The sequence below is a fragment of the Plecotus auritus genome, assembly GCF_963455305.1.
Source record: "Plecotus auritus genome assembly, chromosome: 9".
Taxonomy (NCBI): domain Eukaryota; kingdom Metazoa; phylum Chordata; class Mammalia; order Chiroptera; family Vespertilionidae; genus Plecotus; species Plecotus auritus.
In genome coordinates this window covers 115717896-115737039 of record NC_137783.1, presented here as the reverse complement: position 1 = coordinate 115737039, position 19144 = coordinate 115717896, and the positions used below count along the sequence as shown (strand labels likewise).

The 19144-nt window shown below is 46.1% G+C and overlaps 1 protein-coding gene across 2 annotated transcripts in view; it reads right to left on the bottom strand.

The window, feature by feature from the left end:
- Positions 1-959: 959 nt before the first annotated feature.
- The window catches only part of SYT9 (synaptotagmin 9), a 159928-nt gene continuing 141743 nt past the window's right edge, over positions 960-19144 (bottom strand). For both annotated transcript variants that reach the window (XR_013959033.1, XM_080641619.1), the window contains exon 7: positions 960-5212. Coding sequence is in view for 1 of the 2 variants with exons in the window: in XM_080641619.1 (XP_080497745.1) it covers positions 5204-5212 (9 nt within the window). In the remaining variant the exon portion in view is untranslated. The remainder of the gene's footprint in view (positions 5213-19144) is intronic.

The following is a 19144-nucleotide window of genomic DNA, read 5'->3' as shown; positions in this document are numbered from 1 at the left end:
ACTTTCCACCCCAGGTGTTCTAATTTGGAACACAGCATAGAGCTGCTCTTCTTCCATTTTATATGGTAGCGCAGATACCCTGTTTCTCTCCAGGGCACGTGGCCCAGGGCCGTCTGGGTCTTATTTTCAATAAAGCCTTTATGTATTCACTCTTTCCATCCAGAAAACACAATTTAAAAATACGACCATAATGCTGGGCCAAAGTGCAGATTTGTTGCTTGTCTAAGAAAGTCCATGAGACTTGGTGGGTCTAGCTGGGCAGTGAATCGCTGGCAGAGTTCCAATCTGAGCTGTGGACACGCAGGCGGGGTCGTGCACTGTGGTTGCTTTAAGAAATGTATGGTTTGTGGCAATGCTTTTTCATCAGGTTCTTAGCTGGCTTGCACTCGGCTTGTGCCCCTTTGAAAATTTTATTTTAGACTTAAAATTTTAAGTTAGTTCCAAAATTTCTTGAGGAAAAATATTATTTTTTAAAAATCATTACTTTTTTGAGATGAGGGTAAAACTTGTTTCTGGAAAGTTTACTTACCAGTTTAAATAGTCCACAAGCTCATCTCTTGAAACCCTAAATACAAGTATCTTCAGATATTTGAAGAAGTTATTTTATTATTATCTGAAAGCTCTGAGTGTGGTGAATTAGAGAAATTGTCTGTCTTTGAATAATTCAATTCTGGGTACTGTCACCATGCAAAAATGAATTTTATCAAAATTGTGAAAAAGTCAGTGCCTTGGGGGTAATGTTCACTTGATGGAAAAGCCATGAATATTACTAGTCAAGCATTGGCTTGGAAATAGCTTTAATGTAAAGAATAATATCGGAATAATAACTATAATGAATTTAGTATGAAGCCAAGAAGATATTACCTTTTTAAAAAACTAACTGTACTCTTTGGAACCACAAGTTGAATTTTCAAAAAATAAAGAAAATAGACAAAAAAGATACCATACGTTGTAAATGATAGAATGCAGTGTTGTTTATTATTATAATTTTTACATTGATAACTATACTGCCAGGCAATGCTCCTCTAGCCTTCGCGGAGAAATCTCACTTACAGTGGCGTTTGGGAGGCAGTCAGTGACTTCAGGGAACAGCCTCTGTGGCCCACGTCCCTTTGGCCTGTTCTTTTCTTGCCAACCAGGCAAAGATGCATGCGCATCCTCAGCTGGCCTGTGGGTGAACTGGGGGAGCCTGATGCCATTAAGGCATAACCTTCTGAGGCTTGGGGGGCCATCTTCCACCTTGGTTCTTGGTCCTTTCCAGGCCCAGAGCTCCTGGACATGGTGAAATGACAGCAGGGAGTGTGCGGACAGGGGTGATCACACCGCTGGTTTAATTTTGCAGCCCATATGCCCAGGAAGCCTAGGCAGCAAGTGACAAGTAAGCCTTCTGAGTGGAAGAAGGGAGGAGGGGGTTCTGCCATGGCCCTTGGAGAGCCTGGATCAGATTTCGTAGGAGACTGAGCAAAGGGCGCTTGATACCTGGCATCTTCGACACTAGAGGCAGGTGCATGGCGCTGCTCAGAGCTTATGTTTGCCTTACATCTGGGCTTAGAGGTGAGGACCAGGCCTCGCCTTCTACAGCTCCTGGAATACCAGACAACCCTCTTTTCCTGCTTTCCTTGACGTTTTCCTACAGGTCTTCCCTGGATATTTCCTCTGGTGGTGGGGCAACATCTCCCTCTGGTCATTTTCTTTTTCTTAGCTCTACTATTTCATCTCTTCCTCCAAGGTCAGCCTATTTCAGATGAAGTCAGATTAAGGTGGAGTAGCATGTGCTGGTACAAAGGGCCCCATTCATCTTAGCCTCTTTTCCAGAAAGGGCATTTCAGGGACCCACCATAATTCTCTGAGCCTGTGACTTATCTCTGGCTTCAAAGATAAAATTCCAAACAGCGCCTCTGTGGCATCACTGGCTCTGTGCCTGGGAAAGTAATCGCGGGTGGTTATTAAAGGATGTTGAGGGGTATCACCTCTCTCTGGTCCGAAGAGAAGATTGGAGGGGCAAGAGTCAGAAGTCCCCATCCATGAGAAAACCTCAGTCTCAGAGAAACCTCTCTGGCCACTCACAGCTCTGGCTGTGCTCCATGTCAGCAACCAGCTCAGGAACGTGGTGTGTGGGAGACATACTCTTTGCAGGGTCTAGAATGGGACAGTAAAGCAACAGGTGAGGCCACCCTCTCTGGCTTGAGTGTGGGTGGCAATTCCAGGCTGGACACTGCCAATATCCAGCAGCGGCCATCAGTGAAATGGGGGCGCTATGGGCAGCTAAATGGCCTGTGAATTCCCAGGATCCATATGCAGGACGCAGGCATCATTTTTGGACATATGCCCAACCATGTTTTAGGTCCTTTTCTCAGTTTATTAAATCACTTTCTATATCTTTGTTTTGAAAGTTCTAGCAAGCTGGCAGAGTTAGACAGAAGCCAGGTTAGGGGGAAGGTCAGTGGTCTGGCCCCTGACTATTCCATATCGCAGGGCTGCTGCGAGGGGGGAAGGGCAACTGGAGAAAGCACCATGGCAACACTAGTGGTGTGGGGACCTCATGCGAGGGGACAGCTGGCAGAATTATGTTCATCCAATCTAGACTTGATAAAACCCTTCTCTCTTAATTAGTTGCAATAATTCTTTCTGAAGTCTTCAGAAAAGGAACAGACAACCTCTACTTAGTATATGTAGCATTTTCATCTCTACGTTTCCAAGGATGGGAATGTCTTATTTGAACCTTTACTTTGGCGCAGAGATGAGGGGGGAGAAAGCATCCAACCCAAGCATTTGAGCAATCAGTAGAATGACAATAATCGTGGTTTTCTTCCAGGATTTCTTGTGACATCGCAAGATCTATAACCATCATAACGAGCTGCCTTTCTTTAGCTTCTGCTCTATTTAAGTGTCCATGGATATTACTCCCTCCTCCTCTGCCCCTTATTCCTCACCCCTCACTCCATTCTCCTGCATGTTAAGTATTGCATGTTGGACAATACCCTTCCCCCCAAGTTCAATGAGACAAGGTTGGAATTTTTCAAAAGGAACATTTACTAGGAAACTAAAGGGAAACCAAACAGAATGCAAGAGAACAAAAGTAGAGTTGCAGATCAGCTGAGGGAGTTCAAATGTATAATGGGCCCCTGGCCACAGCTGGACTGGCTAGGCAAAGCTTTCCAGACATAAAGCTATCTGCCTCTTTGCCTGCTGGCCTCTTTAAAACCACCTTCTGTTTCATAACAACAAACCCATTGCATACTCATTGATACCCCAGGGCTGCTAGCTCTTTGGGCAGGAAGATCTTGATGGGGGAATAACAGACACAGCCGCCCCAGGATCTCCTGCCCAGGCCCCAGTGCCAAGGACATGTCAAAATTTATTGGGATGGCTGTCTAATACTTATTCGGGACAGTCCGGTTTTTCTGGGACCATTCTTCTGGGCTTTCATGCCTGGCTCTGGTGATCATATTTCTGTTGACTATCCTGCTGGTATGAGTGTTTCATGCTTTTATCCTAACACTGAAATGGTGAAGGATGTCTGAATAGGGAGGACTAGGCAGAAAGAGTTGGACCAAGAAAGTAGCATTCTTCTCATGTCGTCAGACATAGGCAGAAACTTGGGTCCCCTTTCGTTCCTGGAGGTTGAAAGCCAATGAGATGGAAATGAGTCGGGCAGGCTGGGGAGCACATGAAGCTGGGGAGCAGCAATAGTGCCTCACATAACCAAAGCCTCCATCCTTTTAGATCTGACATCCAGGTATTTCTTATACCAGGCAGCTGTGGCAACACAAAACTTTCTAAAGACACACATGATCCTGTTTCCACCCAGTTAGTCCTATACTGAAATGATAATTCAAATGAAGATAATGAACTTCCCAGCAAGGTAAACTACAATCCGACTCTGGATTCTGCTGCAAAGGGATCACATGAAAAGGGAAATGTTATCTTGGATAAACGGTGAAAACGTGTGGATGGGGTACCTTGCACCCATCATGGGAGAGAGAGGACTTCCCCGCCCGGGGTATGCTGAGGACTTTGGTTTCATTTATATGATGGCAGAAGCAATGAGGATGAGGAACACAGTTGGCAGTAAGTTGGCTGATATGGTCACAAAGGAAGCTGAGTAATGAATGAGATACTGGGGAGAGCCCTTGACCTTCACTCTTGTGGGTATTTCCATTCCCTAAGTGCTATGAGAGTGATCTATGTGTCTGGAAGTGAAAAGGAAACCTGTCAGTGGCTACCCAAGGCTACCCTTTGGGCTGTTGCATGTGGAAATACCCAGAAGGCACTCAGGCCAAGAAGGCCCAAAAGTTGTGCCTCCACTCATGGGATTGCTGTATTATCTCTCCATGAACTCGGCTCTCACAATGGCACATCTATTTCTGAGTCTGTTCCCTCAGTGGACAAATGAGTCTGGGAAAGGGTACTGTGGAATGCTTACACCACTGAGATGGATGCCTCTCTAGCAGGGATGATAACTTTCATTCTAATGCCAACACCGATTGGAAAGAAGTGGCTGGTGGCTACCCAGAAGACAGTGCTGTGGATTCTGACTCCTCAGAACCTGGGTTTAGCAGACGAGAGGGCCACGATCAACTGGTACTCGCTGCCATGTGTATGGGAGAGGGCAGTGGGTTTGCTGTGAGCTAGCCCTCCTTGCACTAGATTTTCTCTAGGGGAACAAACAGTGTGCGTATCCTACTCCATCCCTGGGGCTATTCCTGGCAAAGCTGGAACACTTCTTGGGTGAAATATTTTCTGGAGACACCTATTAGCTCAAAGATGAATTAAACCTGCTGCCTAGTTAGCACCTGGATATATTTTAAAGTATTCTGTCCTTCCAGGGCATTCAAACAAATAGCATCATGTCAGTATGACTTTGCCAGGGCAGATGCTGTGTCATCACTGAGAGTCCTGGTACGCAAGGTTCTCTCAGTCCTCTCACTGTATCAGCTCATTTCTTCCGTAGTCCGATCCTGGTTCTCGACTGTGAGAGACGTGCTTCCCCTACAGCACACCACCCTAGGCCATCTGAAGACAACTGGACCATTCATGTTCACCAAACCCAGTCTGGAAAGAAGGCCAGCTATCACTGTGGTTACAGCTGAGCATTTGGTCACTGGAGTCGTCCGGGTGTGGTTGGATAGGGAATGTTACTTAAGATCTTTGTAAGATGGTTGTCCTACTGTGTCCTTGGCAAAGCAGTCCTTTCCCACAGTCATCGTTTCTGCAGGAAGAAGAAACAAAAAGAATGCTTTGGTTTTCATCCATATATTTTTAATGCGTACCAAACAAGTGCCAGGCACTGTGCTGGATGCAGGGGTGCAGTTCCATGGGTAAGACACGCACACTTTGCTTTCCAGGGGGCTCACAGAGGGAGAAATTACAACGTGGGAAGCTGAATAACAGAGGTGCACATTAAAATGCATAAGAGCAGGCAGGAGGGAGGGACAAGCTTCCAGTTGAAGAGGCTGCAGAGAGGATGCGGAAAGATAAATCTTTAAATTTTTAAAAAATATTTAAGTATAGCTGGTATAAAATATTACATTAGTTCCAGGTGTACAATAAAGTGATTAGACATTTATATACCTTACAATGTGACCACCACACTAAGTCTAGTAATCATCTGTCACCATGAAAATGTATCTCAATATTATTGACTATATTCCCCTTCATCCATCCCACCCATCCGCCACCCCCTCCCCTTTGGCAGCCATCAGTTTGATCTCTGTTTCTATGAGTCTGCAAAGAAAGCAAATCAAAACCACAATGAACTACCACCTCACAACAGTCAGAGTAACTATTAGCAAAAAATCAACGAATAACAAGTGTTGCAAGGATGTGGAGGAAAGGCAACCTTGTGCACTGTTGGTTGGGGCCGCAGATTGGTGCAGCCACTATGGAAATCAGTATGGAGTTTCCTTAAAAAATTAAAAATAGAACTACCATAGGACCCAGCAATTCCTCTTCTGGGTATTTATCCAAACAAAATAAAAACACTACTTAAAAAAGATATATGCACCCCTATATTTATTGAGGGATTATTTACAATAGCCAAAATATAGAAGCAATGTAGGTGTCCATTAACATATGGATGGATAAAGCAGATGAGGCACATATATACAATGAAATATTACTCAGCAATAAAAATGAATAAAAGCTTGCCATTTGCGACACCATGGATAGACATGCAGGTTATTATGCTCAGTGAAATTAGTAAGACAGAACTACAAATACCATATGGTTTCATTTACACGTGGAATCTAAAGAACCAAAACAAAGAGACAAACAAGAAGAAGGATACATCTTGAGCTGAAGCATTTAGGCTGGCTGAAGGGGAGGGCGTCCATAAGGAGAGAAGAGAGCCGGTGCACAGGCACCGAGGCAGGAAAGGGCGTGTGCGCACTGGACCTATTGTCAGAACTGGTGTGAGGGGCGGAATCGTGGGAAGTGAGCTGGAGAATTGAGCGGGGTCTGCGTGGTGCAACATCCCTTCCTTGTTTCCATTCCGTGAAGGGCAGGCTTTCAGTGGAGCCCAGACTTAGAGCAACAAGATCTTCTGTCTCCCCCTCAGCCCAGCCTTCAACCTAATTTATCAACTCAACCCATTTCTCAGTGCAGATGGAGGGAATTCATGCTGAGTCACAGAGAGAAAGAAAACGGGAGTCACTTCCACAGACACAGCGATAACAAAAAACATGCATACACCCTATGGGAGAGCCCCAGACATTCTCAAACCGGGGTACATGAACTGAATTTCAAAGCCCAGATGTTCACACATGAGGCTAGTAGAGACAGAAACACAAGCCAGAGAGCATACACTCGCGAGGGAAAAGCATGTCTGACTGTGACCCGGGGCTTTGAAGCCCGTGCCCAGGTGTGGGCACACCCATCCCCCTGGGGAAGGCTATGTTCCTTTCTGAGTCTAGGAGGGAAATGTAAATGGATATTTGCCTTATATTATGATTCAAATACAACGTTCCCAGGCCAGCTGTTGCTCTGGAGTTCCCTCCGAATGGCTCTACTTCCCCATCCACCACCCACAGCAGGCCGCTTCCCAGAGCCCCTTCTCTCAGCTGTGAGACCCGCGAGCAGCCTGCATCCTTCCTTATCAGGGAAGGCAATCTATGGACAGGCCCAGCCCCACCAATGAATTCGGTCTGGAATTAGTTGTCCTGCTATTAGACAACTAGGCCACGTGCCACATTCTCCCAGCGTTTGAGTACTTGCTGTGTGCCTGGCACAAGGATATGAACTTTTCAAATCCTCAAGAGAATCCAACGGGCTCTTTACTGAAGGATGCAGAGATACCGAAAGATTAATTTGCCCAAAGCCACACTGTTACTAAGTGTCAGAGGTGGGATGTGAACCCAAGATGTCTAACTTCAAAGTCTAAGCTCTAACAATTACATGACCCCTAAACTCACTCTGTAAGTTCAGTCTATCCATCTAAGCTTCTGCCTTGGTTTTCTAGGCAGATGAGGTAATTATAAGAAACTCTAGTCCAATCTAGCGGTATGCAGCAGGTGCCATACCCCACGCATGGTTCCTACCTTCTTATTCCATTCCTCTGGATGCCCCTAGCTGGTGACCTGCGTGTGTGTCTCATTTGCCCCTTACTTCTATGTACAACCCCAGGCTCCCCTCTTCTGACCTTATTTCACCTCTCCATTTGAGCAGTCCCTTCAGGCTGCTCTGGGTAGAGCTCTCCCCAAATGTCGACGCTGCAGGGACCACCTCCTTTTCTGATTTGTTATGGCCTAATCTGAAGCCCGCTTAGAGGACTGGGCTACAATCTCAGCCAGTCTTTTACCAGTTCCCAGGCTCAGTAATACCACTAGCAGAGGCCATGCTGCCAATGGCCAAATCACAGGAAAGCTCCAATCTGGCCTCTGTAGCTGGCCTTCGCTCAGTTAGTGAGTTTCTTTGTGCACAATTAGCTGGAGTCAAGCTCAGTCCCTGGGAATACTGTGGAGCAGACTACGGTCTCCCCTTCTCCAGATGAGTAAGTTTTCTGGGCCCTGATACTGCCTGGTCCCAGTATCCTATGTTTTCCTCCTCTGGGCAGTGCCGCTAAGTCCCCAGAATGTTTTTGGTCCGCCAGTCACACGATGATGGGATAAAGGAGTTTCAATGTGTCTGGTGGGACACAGGGCTCATCTCTCCCAGAGGTCTTGTAAGAGAAGCTTCTTGAAAATGATGCTCTCCTGGCAAAAGTCAGGTATACAAGTCAGTGTGAGAAAAGCAGTTTAGTTATTCCAGGAGGAGGGCATGGGTGAATTGTGCTGTGGCTCAACCCCTTTGGATTGTCTTGTGGGAAGAAGACTGGAAAAACTCAACCAACCAACCAACCTGACCCAGTAGGAACTTTGTGGATGGGGTGGTGGTGACCGTGGCATCAAGTCTGTAGATAACAATGGTGTTCAAGCTCCGGTGGCCCTAAGGCTGGTCCTGCTGGTCCAGTGCTGGCACCGGGCCCATTTCACCGGGCAGAAGCAGCAGTGACCTTATTACCAGGCCTCCCAGGCAGCACCTGGGGTTTAGAGGGTATCAGGAAGTTTAGTGGCATCAGCAGGAGTAGTGGTTATAATCTTTTCTGAACAGAGGGGATTTTAAGCGAATTCAATTGCTTTGAGACATATGAATCTGATTTGAATTAAATTGAATTGAAACCAAAGATGAGAACTGTCCCAGTGAAAACTGTAATGTGAAGTGACATTTCAATCACAAAAATGACAGCTGATATGAGACAGGCCACTGAAACTGACCTCAAATTAAGAACATGAAAAGATTGAGTGGATCATTAGATAATATCTTCCTGTGAATTTGAAAATGGGTTTTGATTACAGGAAGTGTCTAAGGGAGAATGAAGAAGTTTGTCAAAAATTGAAGTGATTCATTACATGATTCAATCTTATATGCACTTAATATGGTTAAACTTGAATTCAAAAATTTTATTTGAAAAAGCATAAAAATCTCAGGATTATGTTGACTATTTATTATGTACCACAGCTTTGCAAATAGATGATGGAACATCATGCCACACCCACTTAGAACATGATTCTTCCCTTCTCCCTTTCTCTAAAGAGGACATTCTTTATTGTTCACTCCACTTCACTCCTTAAAGAATCAGTATGTTGTCCGGCCAGTGTGGCTCAGTGGTTGAGCGTTGACCTATGAACCAGGAGGTTGAGGTTCGATTCCTGGTCAGGACACATGCCCCAGTTGAGGGCTTGATCTCCAGTAGGGAGCATGCAGGAGACAGCCAATCAATGTTTCTCTCATCATTGATGTTTCTATATTTCTCTCCTTTTCCCTTCCTCTCTGAAATCAATAAAAATATATTCTTTTGAAAAAAGAATCAGTCTGTTAAAGAAATAAAGCAGTATGGCTGTAACTATATTTCCAGTCAGGAGACTGGGGCAATAACATGGAAAATGAAAGGGGCCATTTGGGTAATAACTACTATTTAATGAGCACTAAAGCACCCTGCTTTACCCTAAGAACTCTGCATATCTTATTTCATTCAGCCTTGGCCCTCTGTGATGGCTATTACCATTGCATGTTTACAGAGCTAACTGGGTCTGAGAAAGACAAAATAACAAAGGCAGTAAATGGCAAAGCCAGAATCTGCCATCACTCGTTTATGGACCCAAATGCATGCTCTTTAAGTACTGTGCTCGGGATGGCAAATTACTGCACCTTCGATACCAACTCCATTGAGATGCCTTTCTAAAAAGGATTCTCGGTTCTGAAAAGAATTCTGAACAGTTTCGTCTTCATAGGAAAGTGTATCAGGATCCATTGTCAAGTCAGCCTTGAGAGTAAAGGTGGTGAATGGTGGCATGTGTGACATGTAGACTGTTACTGAGAGGGGTTCATCGGAAACAAGCCAGAAGCAAGGGCTCTAAGGGAGATGCCATTCCGAAGGTGAGCAGAGTACAGACACAGTTTTTCACATGAAGGGGCATGTTAGAGAATTACTGCAAGGAAAAACTTACTCTACCTGGTGAAGTTAAATAGAGGATATTTGGAGTTTGTTACTCTAAGTTTACATTCACTATATTTATTCAGTAATTCATCCCACAAGCATTTATTGAGCACCAGGTAAATGCAAAGAGGCATCTTGAAAGATTGCTGAGATAAGCGGCCAGTATGATGACTCCATGCATGATGGAATTCTGAGTGTTCTGGAGGAAATGGTCATGGGTCTCCCGACCTGTTTTTAAACTGAGATGTTTCTTTGCAGAGACCTTTATGTGAACTGCCCGGGCTTTCGTGTTGCCACAAATCTCACCTGAGACAATAGCTGGGAACTTAATTGCATTGTCTCAACCCTAATGGGTGTCACCTTGCACTTGGGAGAACTAGGGGCTGGAAGGAAGGTAGGGCTCATGTAATCCTCACGAAAAATGAAGTTTCTTTGGCTTTCATAGCTAGCACGGGGCTACTTTTATACATTAACAGAAACACTATGCCTGAAGATTTGAAAATAGGACATGCAGAGTCCATCTAACACATCAGCAAGCATTTCCCAAGCTGTAAGATAGAATAAATTGGAATTCTATCTTACAAGAATATACTCAGGGCTGACTTTGAGCCAGGCATGTTGCCAGGTCCTGGTTATACAATGGTGAATAACAACCTCACAAAGTGGCACCAAATGTTATATTAGGGGTAGGCACAGGGTACTAGGGGAAGAGAATAGACAAAAGGCAATTAACTCATAGTAGGAGGATCTTCAGAATGCTTCCTGCAGAAGGGGGAAATGGATCCAGATGCATAAAAGATAAGTAGGACCTAGCCAAGCAAAGAGGGAAGCAAGGCAGCACAGGAAGTGAAAGTAGAGACAAGGGCATGAGGGTGAGTAGAAAGCATGGTGTGGATCACCAGCAATTGGGCATGAAGTGCAAGGAGGAGATGGAGGTGGGTCACAGGGCACCCTGAAGGCCAAGTGAGGAAGCCTGGTCTTGTTCTGAACAAAGGGCAGTTATTGAGGGGCTTTAAGTAGGGGAGGGCATGATCAGACTAGTGTTTCAGGACTTGGGCCCTGGAAGCAGTGTAGCTTGGACTGGGGGACACACAGGCAAGCAGGAGAGCAGAGCTTAGTGACCATGTGGGAGCCGCTGAGGCACCTCTCCTGCCCCAATGGGCCTCCCACCCTGGCCCCGGGTAAGTTTGTCAGTGAAGCGGGGGGTGGGGGAGAGGAGCTAACTGGCTTTGGCTTCTGAAAGCTCTATTTGGCTGGGCACAAAACAGGACCTGAGTGCTTAAATTCAGTATTTCCTGGAAAGGGAGCTCTGAAAAATAACAAAGAGCTATAAACATAAATACTGAAGACATTGTAAATGAAGACTTATGTCTGCCTCCCAACCACCAGCGGTCCCTATATGTTAGTGCACAATAAACTGGATATTAGATTTGTTAACCTGTGACCCTGACTTGAGGATATCACCATTACCACTTATGAATGATGGACATTTTCTGGATAAAAAGACCCCAATGTCCTCCAGGTCTTGTTTGCCTGACATGAGGGAGATACTGGAGGGAGGTACACCCAGCCTGCTGCACGTGTGGGCACCTGTGTCTCCCTTCTGTGAGGAGCTGGGAATAGACTGCCTCTGTGTTAATCCTCCCTCGAGTGCTCTCACACTGACCAGTGCCCTCCTGCCTGGTGAATGTGAATGGACATCATAGACTGGAAACCTCTCTACAAACCACAGAGTGAGGCTCAATCACCATCTGTAGCAAAGGTCAGCAATGAGCCCAAATCAGCTAGAAACATCAACACAATGAATATGAAAGACGCTACTTTTTACCCTGGGGAGCAAACACAATCTCAGACCTGAAGGAGTTCACAGTCAAGAGAGAAGACAGGTGAGTGAACTAACTATAAAGCCACAACTAGAGGCAGGACGTGGTCAGTGTAAATCATAAAGTATCATGGGAACACTTCGAGTTAAGTGGGGTATAGTCACTGGAGACTTCACAAAAGAGGTGGCACTTAAATTGAATTCTGAGGGTTACGTGGGATTCATATGGTGAGAATGTAGAGGAAAGGTATTCTAGGCTGAGAAAGCATTAGGAGAAAAGGTACAACATAGAAAAATTAATTTGGGAAATATTAATAGGTATGGCCAGCCAGTGGAAGCTTTTAAAGGGAGAGAACTGGTAAAATCTGGGTTCTCCTTGCCAGGAGAATGGCTTAGGATGAGACGAGAATGGCTGAGGGGCTGCTGAAGTAATGCCCACAGACCTCCTGAGGGAGAGAGGACAGACCCTGGGCTACCTCCTTCTCAGGCGCCTGCTTCATAAACGAAATAATAAGTTTTCATTTCAAAATTTGTCATTAAGATAAGCAGGGAAAGCCCTGACCAGGTAGCTCAATTGGTTAGAATGTCATACCGATATGCCAAGGTTGGGGTCAGGACACATACAAGAATAAACCATTAATGCATCAATAAGTGGAAAAACCAATCAATGTTTCTCTCTCTCTCCCCCATCCTTTCTCTCCAAAATTAATTAGAAAAAAGATAACTAGGGAAAATCATGTTCTAATTTGAAGGAATCAAATTTTTGTAGTTACAAAGTATAGTCTTATCAGATCACAACATTTAAATATGTTTTTTAATTAATGTTTTAGAGAGAAAGGAAGAGAGAGGGACAGAGAGATAGAAACATAGATGAGAGAGAATCATCAATTGGCTGCCTCTTACACAACCCCCACTGGGGATCAAGCCTGCAATGGAGGCATGTGCCTAGATAGGGAATCGAGCTAGTGACCTCTTGGTTCATGGGTCAATGCTCAACCACTGAACCACACTAGCTGGGCAATACAACATTTAAAAACACAATTGTGGAAAAAGCCCACAGAACATAACATGACTGCCAAAACAAAACAAAAAAAAAATGTATTCCATTAGCTTGAAGGATTTTTTAAAAGGGCTTTTTTAGTTAATCAACTTTACTGCCTATTGTTCACTGCACATCCTACTGATTTTGAAAATTATGGTTATATTGAAGATGATTAGGTGGGGGAAGAGACAGCAAAAGCAAAACAACTGAAAGTACATTAGCCAAAAACTTACATGACACATCACTTGGGAATGTGAGATCATAAGGGACCATGCATCGGTGCCAGCAGGATGAAAACAAAACAGCTTTCCAGAAAATTCTTAGGCTTTGTTTCAGGTTTACATTCTTAATTGAGCTAAATACCAGCAGCCCAGAAGGAAAGCATCATTTGGAACCAGCTGTGGACCCACAACTGGACTGGCCAGTGAGAAACTGGCCGTGTGAGGCTGGTCCAGCTGCGTTTTCTTCCACACTGCCTGGCTGGCAGGGAAGCAGGTTTGAGAGACTTGCCGAGGGGTGTAGACACGTGCAGGTTTCCTTTTAGGAAGAGGGCAGGGGAAGAAAGAGGAAGAGTACAACTGGAACAGGTAGAGGATGCCACTTCAATTCGATGATGAGGTGATGAAGAAACAGAGCCTTTGCTAAGGGGCTGAACAGAGGTCCACATCTGGATCCAGGCCAGGCAGCCCTGGCATCCATGCCTGAGAAGCACTGAGAGAGAAAAACGCTGCTTTTAAAAGCACTGTAGGGCCAGGCTGGTGTGGTGCAGTTCGTTGAGCATCATCCCATGCACCAAGAGGCCTCCAGTTGATTCCCAGTCAGGGCACATGTCTGGGTTGTGGGGTGATCCCCAACAGGGGGTGAGCAGGAGGCAGCCGATAGATGTTTCTTTTTCTCTGTCCCTCTCCCTACCTCTCTCTCTATAAAAAAAAAAAAAAAACACACACACAAAAAAACAAAAAAAAACAGTAAAAATATTAAAAATTAAATAAATAAAATAAAAATACTGTATGGAATCAGAAAGATCTCAGTTCCACTCTATATTAGTCAGCTCTTGTTACAAGGACACACATTCCCCATTGATTTTGGCCATTTACAACAATAACCTCATATTTCCTGTTCATGGCTTTGTGGGTTGGTGGCAGCTCTGTTGGGCTCCGCTGGATCTGGCTTGAGGTGAACTTCTCTGACTGCTCGTTCTAGGACGTAGGCAGTTCCCATGACAGATGCCAAAAGCTCAAGGGGGTGAGTAGAAATACGTGGTGCTTTTAAAGCCATCACTTGGAACTGTCACCCCTCTCATATTCTATTGATCTGAGCACGTCACAGGGCAAAGTCCAAAGTCACTGGCATGAAAGACCCTTGCAAGACTGTGGAGGGGACATAGAACAATGGAGACATAAAACCATCTACATCAATATGCTAGCTCTCCCACTTATTTGCCTCATGATGGTAGCTAAATCAGTGAAGCCTCAGCTTTTTCATCTGGGGAGATACTACTGTTTACCTCACAGGGTGAGGGTGAAATTAGATGATGCAAGTCCAGTGCTTAGTATAATGCCTTGGATTGAGCAGGTGTCTGATGTGGGAAAGCTGACATGACATTATTACTGTAAGGTGTCATGTGTAGGGAAGGTAAGCCTGCTTGTCAGGAGGACAAGTGGCACTGGACAAAGGCAGGACCCAGGGCAGCAAGAGGGGAAGTGGTGGTCAGGCAGATGGGTGCGGGTTTAAAGTGGGGGGAAGGCCAGGGGCACAGTAGACCCAAGGCTTATGAGCACTGGGTAATGATGAGTGAACAGATACATGGGTGAGAGACGGCTCAGCCCCGTCTCAAACAACCCTGGGAGAGCCGTTGGTCTGAGGGTGGCAGAGGCTTTATCTTCCCGCCCTCAGGACAACGTGGCTACAGTATTTCCTCCAGGTAAGGCTGACTTTGCCCCTTGAGACTGAACCTGCCTTCTGTCCCACTGTCCAGTCGTCTGTCCTCGCACCACAGTCATCCACATCCTGGCCTGTACTTCCCCTTCCCTGAAAGAACCCACTGTGTGAACCATCTCCAACCACCCTCTGGGGCTCTCCACCTGCCATCCTCTATGTCCTGACTCTCGTAAAACCTTCCTTCCACTTCCTTGCCCTGAGTGAAGCCTGGTTCTCCCTTGAAGGCACACCTCTCTCTGCAGCCCTCTCGTGAGAAGGCTGGGAGCCCTCGCATCCCGTGTATCTCGGGTGGGGTGGTGCACTGTCTCTTTTGCTCCTCAATGCCTTTGCCTCTCCACCTTATAAAACCGCCGTCTACCCTACACCCCTCTTCCCTGCAGCCACCAATAACATCCCTGGCCACCCCTTCATCTCCGAAGATGAAGGCCCTGCTGTTCCCGGTTTTCCCATCCACACCAAGCCCTGCCATTGCTCCACACCAATGACCAGGCCAGGGCAGTGGCTCACTTGGTGCCAAGCCATCCCACCATGAAACCACAGCCTGGCATCCTGGTGATTGCCATGACAGGGGAGTGAGGAGGCAGATTTGGAGCTCTGTGGAAGCTGGACACATGGGCCTCTAACACAGTGTACCCCCAGCAGAATTATTGGAGGGGCCTATAGAGGGAGTTATTTTGAGAGAATTCTTAAGGAGATTTTTGCCACTTTTTTTTTTATTCCTCACCTGAGGACATGCTTAAAGAGAAGAAGTTGGGAGAGGGGCTAGAGAGAGAAAGAGGGAGAGAGAAACATAGATGTGAGAAAGAAACATTGATTGGTTGCCTTCTGTATATGCCCCAGCCAAGGATGGAACCTACAACCCAGGTATGTGCCATGACCAGGATTCGAACAGGTGACCTTTTGGTGCTCAGGACAATGCTTAACCACGCCACACCAGTGTGAGATTTTTGCCACTTTATCAAATGAGTTCAGTGGGTCTGGAAACTAAAACCATGCGCTACACAATGCTGGAGACACAGTGGGGACAGTTGCCACTTTTAGCACAGTCTGAAGTGGAAAAATCACAGCATGAAATTGCAATAATAAAGCGCAGCCAGCTTGTTGAAGCCAGCACAAGTGCACGCGTGGGACACGTTCTTCTTCGGCGCAGGCGGTGAGCGTGCTGCCTGTGGTGAGCATGGCATGGACTGGAGCCCTGAGTGCAGAAGCTAAGACCCGATGAGGTGTCCTCTGCTCATCTCATGGGGAACATCAATGGTGGTGATGTTTCCTGAAAATCGTGTACCAGGTCCCCACATGTGAGAACGGAACCCTCACACTGCATAAGGCTGTTTCCAGAATAGATCTGAGACAGAAGTGGTGGCTCTGAAGCATTTGTGGAGGCCACAGCCTCCTCCATCCTCTGTCCTGGCTCCCTGCTTCCTCTCCATCTCTCAAAGTCTCAGTTTCACAAAAAGTCACCAAATCACCTCAAAATGTGAAATACCCTGAAGACCTTGGGACCCTGAAGACCAGCTGCACTTCTCTCCTTGTGGACCATACAGACTTTTCCTGCAAGTTCCCCCAGCGAGGAAGAGCCCCTGTGCTGTCAGACAAAGCATGGATGCTGTCAGCGAGGGCTTTTGCAGTCAGCTTTTCAGTGTGTAGAAGTTTGAACATGAAAATCTGCTGAAATCATGTAGTGCTTGTTGGTGAGGGGCCCCAACTCTGTGAGTCAGGAAAGGGGCTTATGTACCTGAAGCCTAGCACCTGGGATGCCAGATCCTCCTCTCTCCTTCCCTCCGTCTCTTTCTCATTTAGCCAATACTGAGCACCTACTCTTTGCTGAGCCCACACAAGGGTCCAGGGAATCAGAGACAAAGAAGATACGATCCTGTTTTCAGGGATCTCATTGTCTGTTCAGGAAAGCAAGCCCTGAACAACAAAGCAGCATTATGGGAGCTCCACAAGGTGTATACACAGACAGTAGGCTACGCTTGGGTTGAATCTGAAAGAAGTACAGCAGTCCCCACCTTTATCCACAGTGTTGCTTTCTGAGGTTTCAGTTACCTGCGGCCAACTGGAGTCCATAATATTAAATGGAAAATTTCAGAAATAAATAATTCCCAAGTTTTATACTGCACACTGTTCTGAGTAGCGTGACAAAATCTCAAACTGTCCCCCTCTGTCCAGCCCAGGATGTGAATCATCCCTTCGAATCCACGCTATAGACAATCCCCACTCTTAGTCTCTTAGTAGCCAATTTGGTTGTCAGATTGACTGTCTGGTATAGTTGTGCTTGTGTTCAAATGACCACCCCCATATTACTTACTATTAGTCACAAAGTGCAAGAGTAGTGATGCTGGCAATTCGGGTATGCCAATGGGAAGCCCTAAAGTGCTTCCTCTAAGTGAAAAGGTGAGTACAGTAAGCAAGGTATTTTGAGTGAGAGACCACCACATTCACATAACTTTTATTACAGCACCTTGTTATAATTAACCTATCTTATCTCTATTTATTACAATTCATCTCTTACAGTACCTGATTTATAAATTAAACTTTATCATAGTTATGTACGTGTAGGAAAAAAACAATCTATATATACGTACAAAAGCCTAAGCAACCGTTATGACCAGTCGACCGAATGACTGGTCAACCAGTCACTATGACGCACGCTGACCACCATGGGGCAGATGCTCAATGCAGGACCTGTCCCCTGGTGATCAGTGTGCTTCCACAGTCAACCTCCCGCAGGGCCAACCTCCTGCAGTCACTCCCCCTCCCTCCCCCACTTGGCTGGCAGGCCCTATCATCCCCAATCAGGACTGGGCGAGATGGGCCCTGATCAGCCCCAATTGCCGGCCAGGCAGAGGGACCCCACCTGTGCATGAATTCGTGCACTAGGACTCTAGTGTTAAATAACATCAATTATTAAGATTTACCTAGCAGCCATTAAGTGCTCACACTGTGCTAAACATACTGCATTATTTTCCCATTGAGGTCTCACCACAGCTCTGTTTGGTAGGGTTTGCATTGTGCTATTACAAAGGAGAATCATCTGAAGCTGAGAGAGGTTCAGACACTGGCTCAAGGACACACAGCTCAGAAGTGAGAAAGCCAAATGTGAGCCCCGTGGTCTGACTCCAGAGCCTGTGCTTTTAAATACCACAATGAAAGGACCACCTCTTTGGCTATGAGTTAGTGGAGTGGTCGGCAAACAGCAGCTCGCGAGCCACATGCGGCTCTTTGGCCCCTTGAGTTTTTAGCAAAGGCCAGCTTAGGAGTACCCTAATTAATAACAATGTACCTTACCTATATAGTTTAAGTTTAAAAAATTTGGCTCTCAAAAGAAATTTCAATCGTTGTCTGTTGATATTTGGCTCTGTTGACTAATGAGTTTGCCGACCACTGAGTTAGTGGAAGGTGGCCCAGGACCTCGGCAAAATCCCGGCAGGGGTGGACCCTCCTAAAAGCCTCTTGGCAAATCAAGCCACTCTCCCTTCTGTTCCCAGCTGCTGACCTCTAGGTCCCAGTAACAATCCTGCTCTGGAAAATCATGAACTGTGCGGGAGAGCAAAGGCAAAGCCAGCACTGCCTGCCAATCCCTTCGGCCTGGCCCCTCCTGTGACTCGGGCCTCCCGGGAGGCAGCCTCCACAGGATATCCCTGGCTCTTCCTCCACCGGGAAGCATGCACATGAGCCTCTGCTCTGGAAATTGGGCAATTTCTCACTTAAAACCATCTGAAAACAACTCCAGTGCCTCCAAAATTATACATTCACAGAACATTTCTAGACTCTGGAATAGGATCAGACAGTAATGATTTAATTGATGGTTAAGTTGTGTAGATAAAATGAATATGCTGAATCCTCCCTGTAATTATCTCTCCAAGGAGCCCCGGCAGCTGTAATTACTGTCTGAGGCCAAAATTACAAACCAGCTATAGTTTTAAGCAACATGTGTTGCCACCCCTGCTGGATCTCTGAAGAAGTCGGTCCCTCCCACCACAGGGGCCACCAGGACCCGTCAAAGAGAGCTTAGTCCTTCCAGAGGTTTGCCTCCCAAACCTTGGGGATATTTTCTCATGGCTGTTCTGCACCCCTGGCCCGCACCCTGCACACTCTCTCTCCCAGAGTCTACACACTGCTGGTGGCCAACACACCAAGTTAAGTTATAAATCCACTTCTGATTACAATGGACCAGAATGGCGATCTCCACTGATCAGATGAGTACAATCATGACTGAAATCTTTGCAGAGGCTAAGCTCCTGCCTGGATGACTATGCAAAATTCATGTATTCATTTAATAATCCCAACAGAACTACAGAGTGTCTCCTACGCACCAGGTGCTGCATGAGGGATTGGGTGCTCACTGGTGAACTGAGCA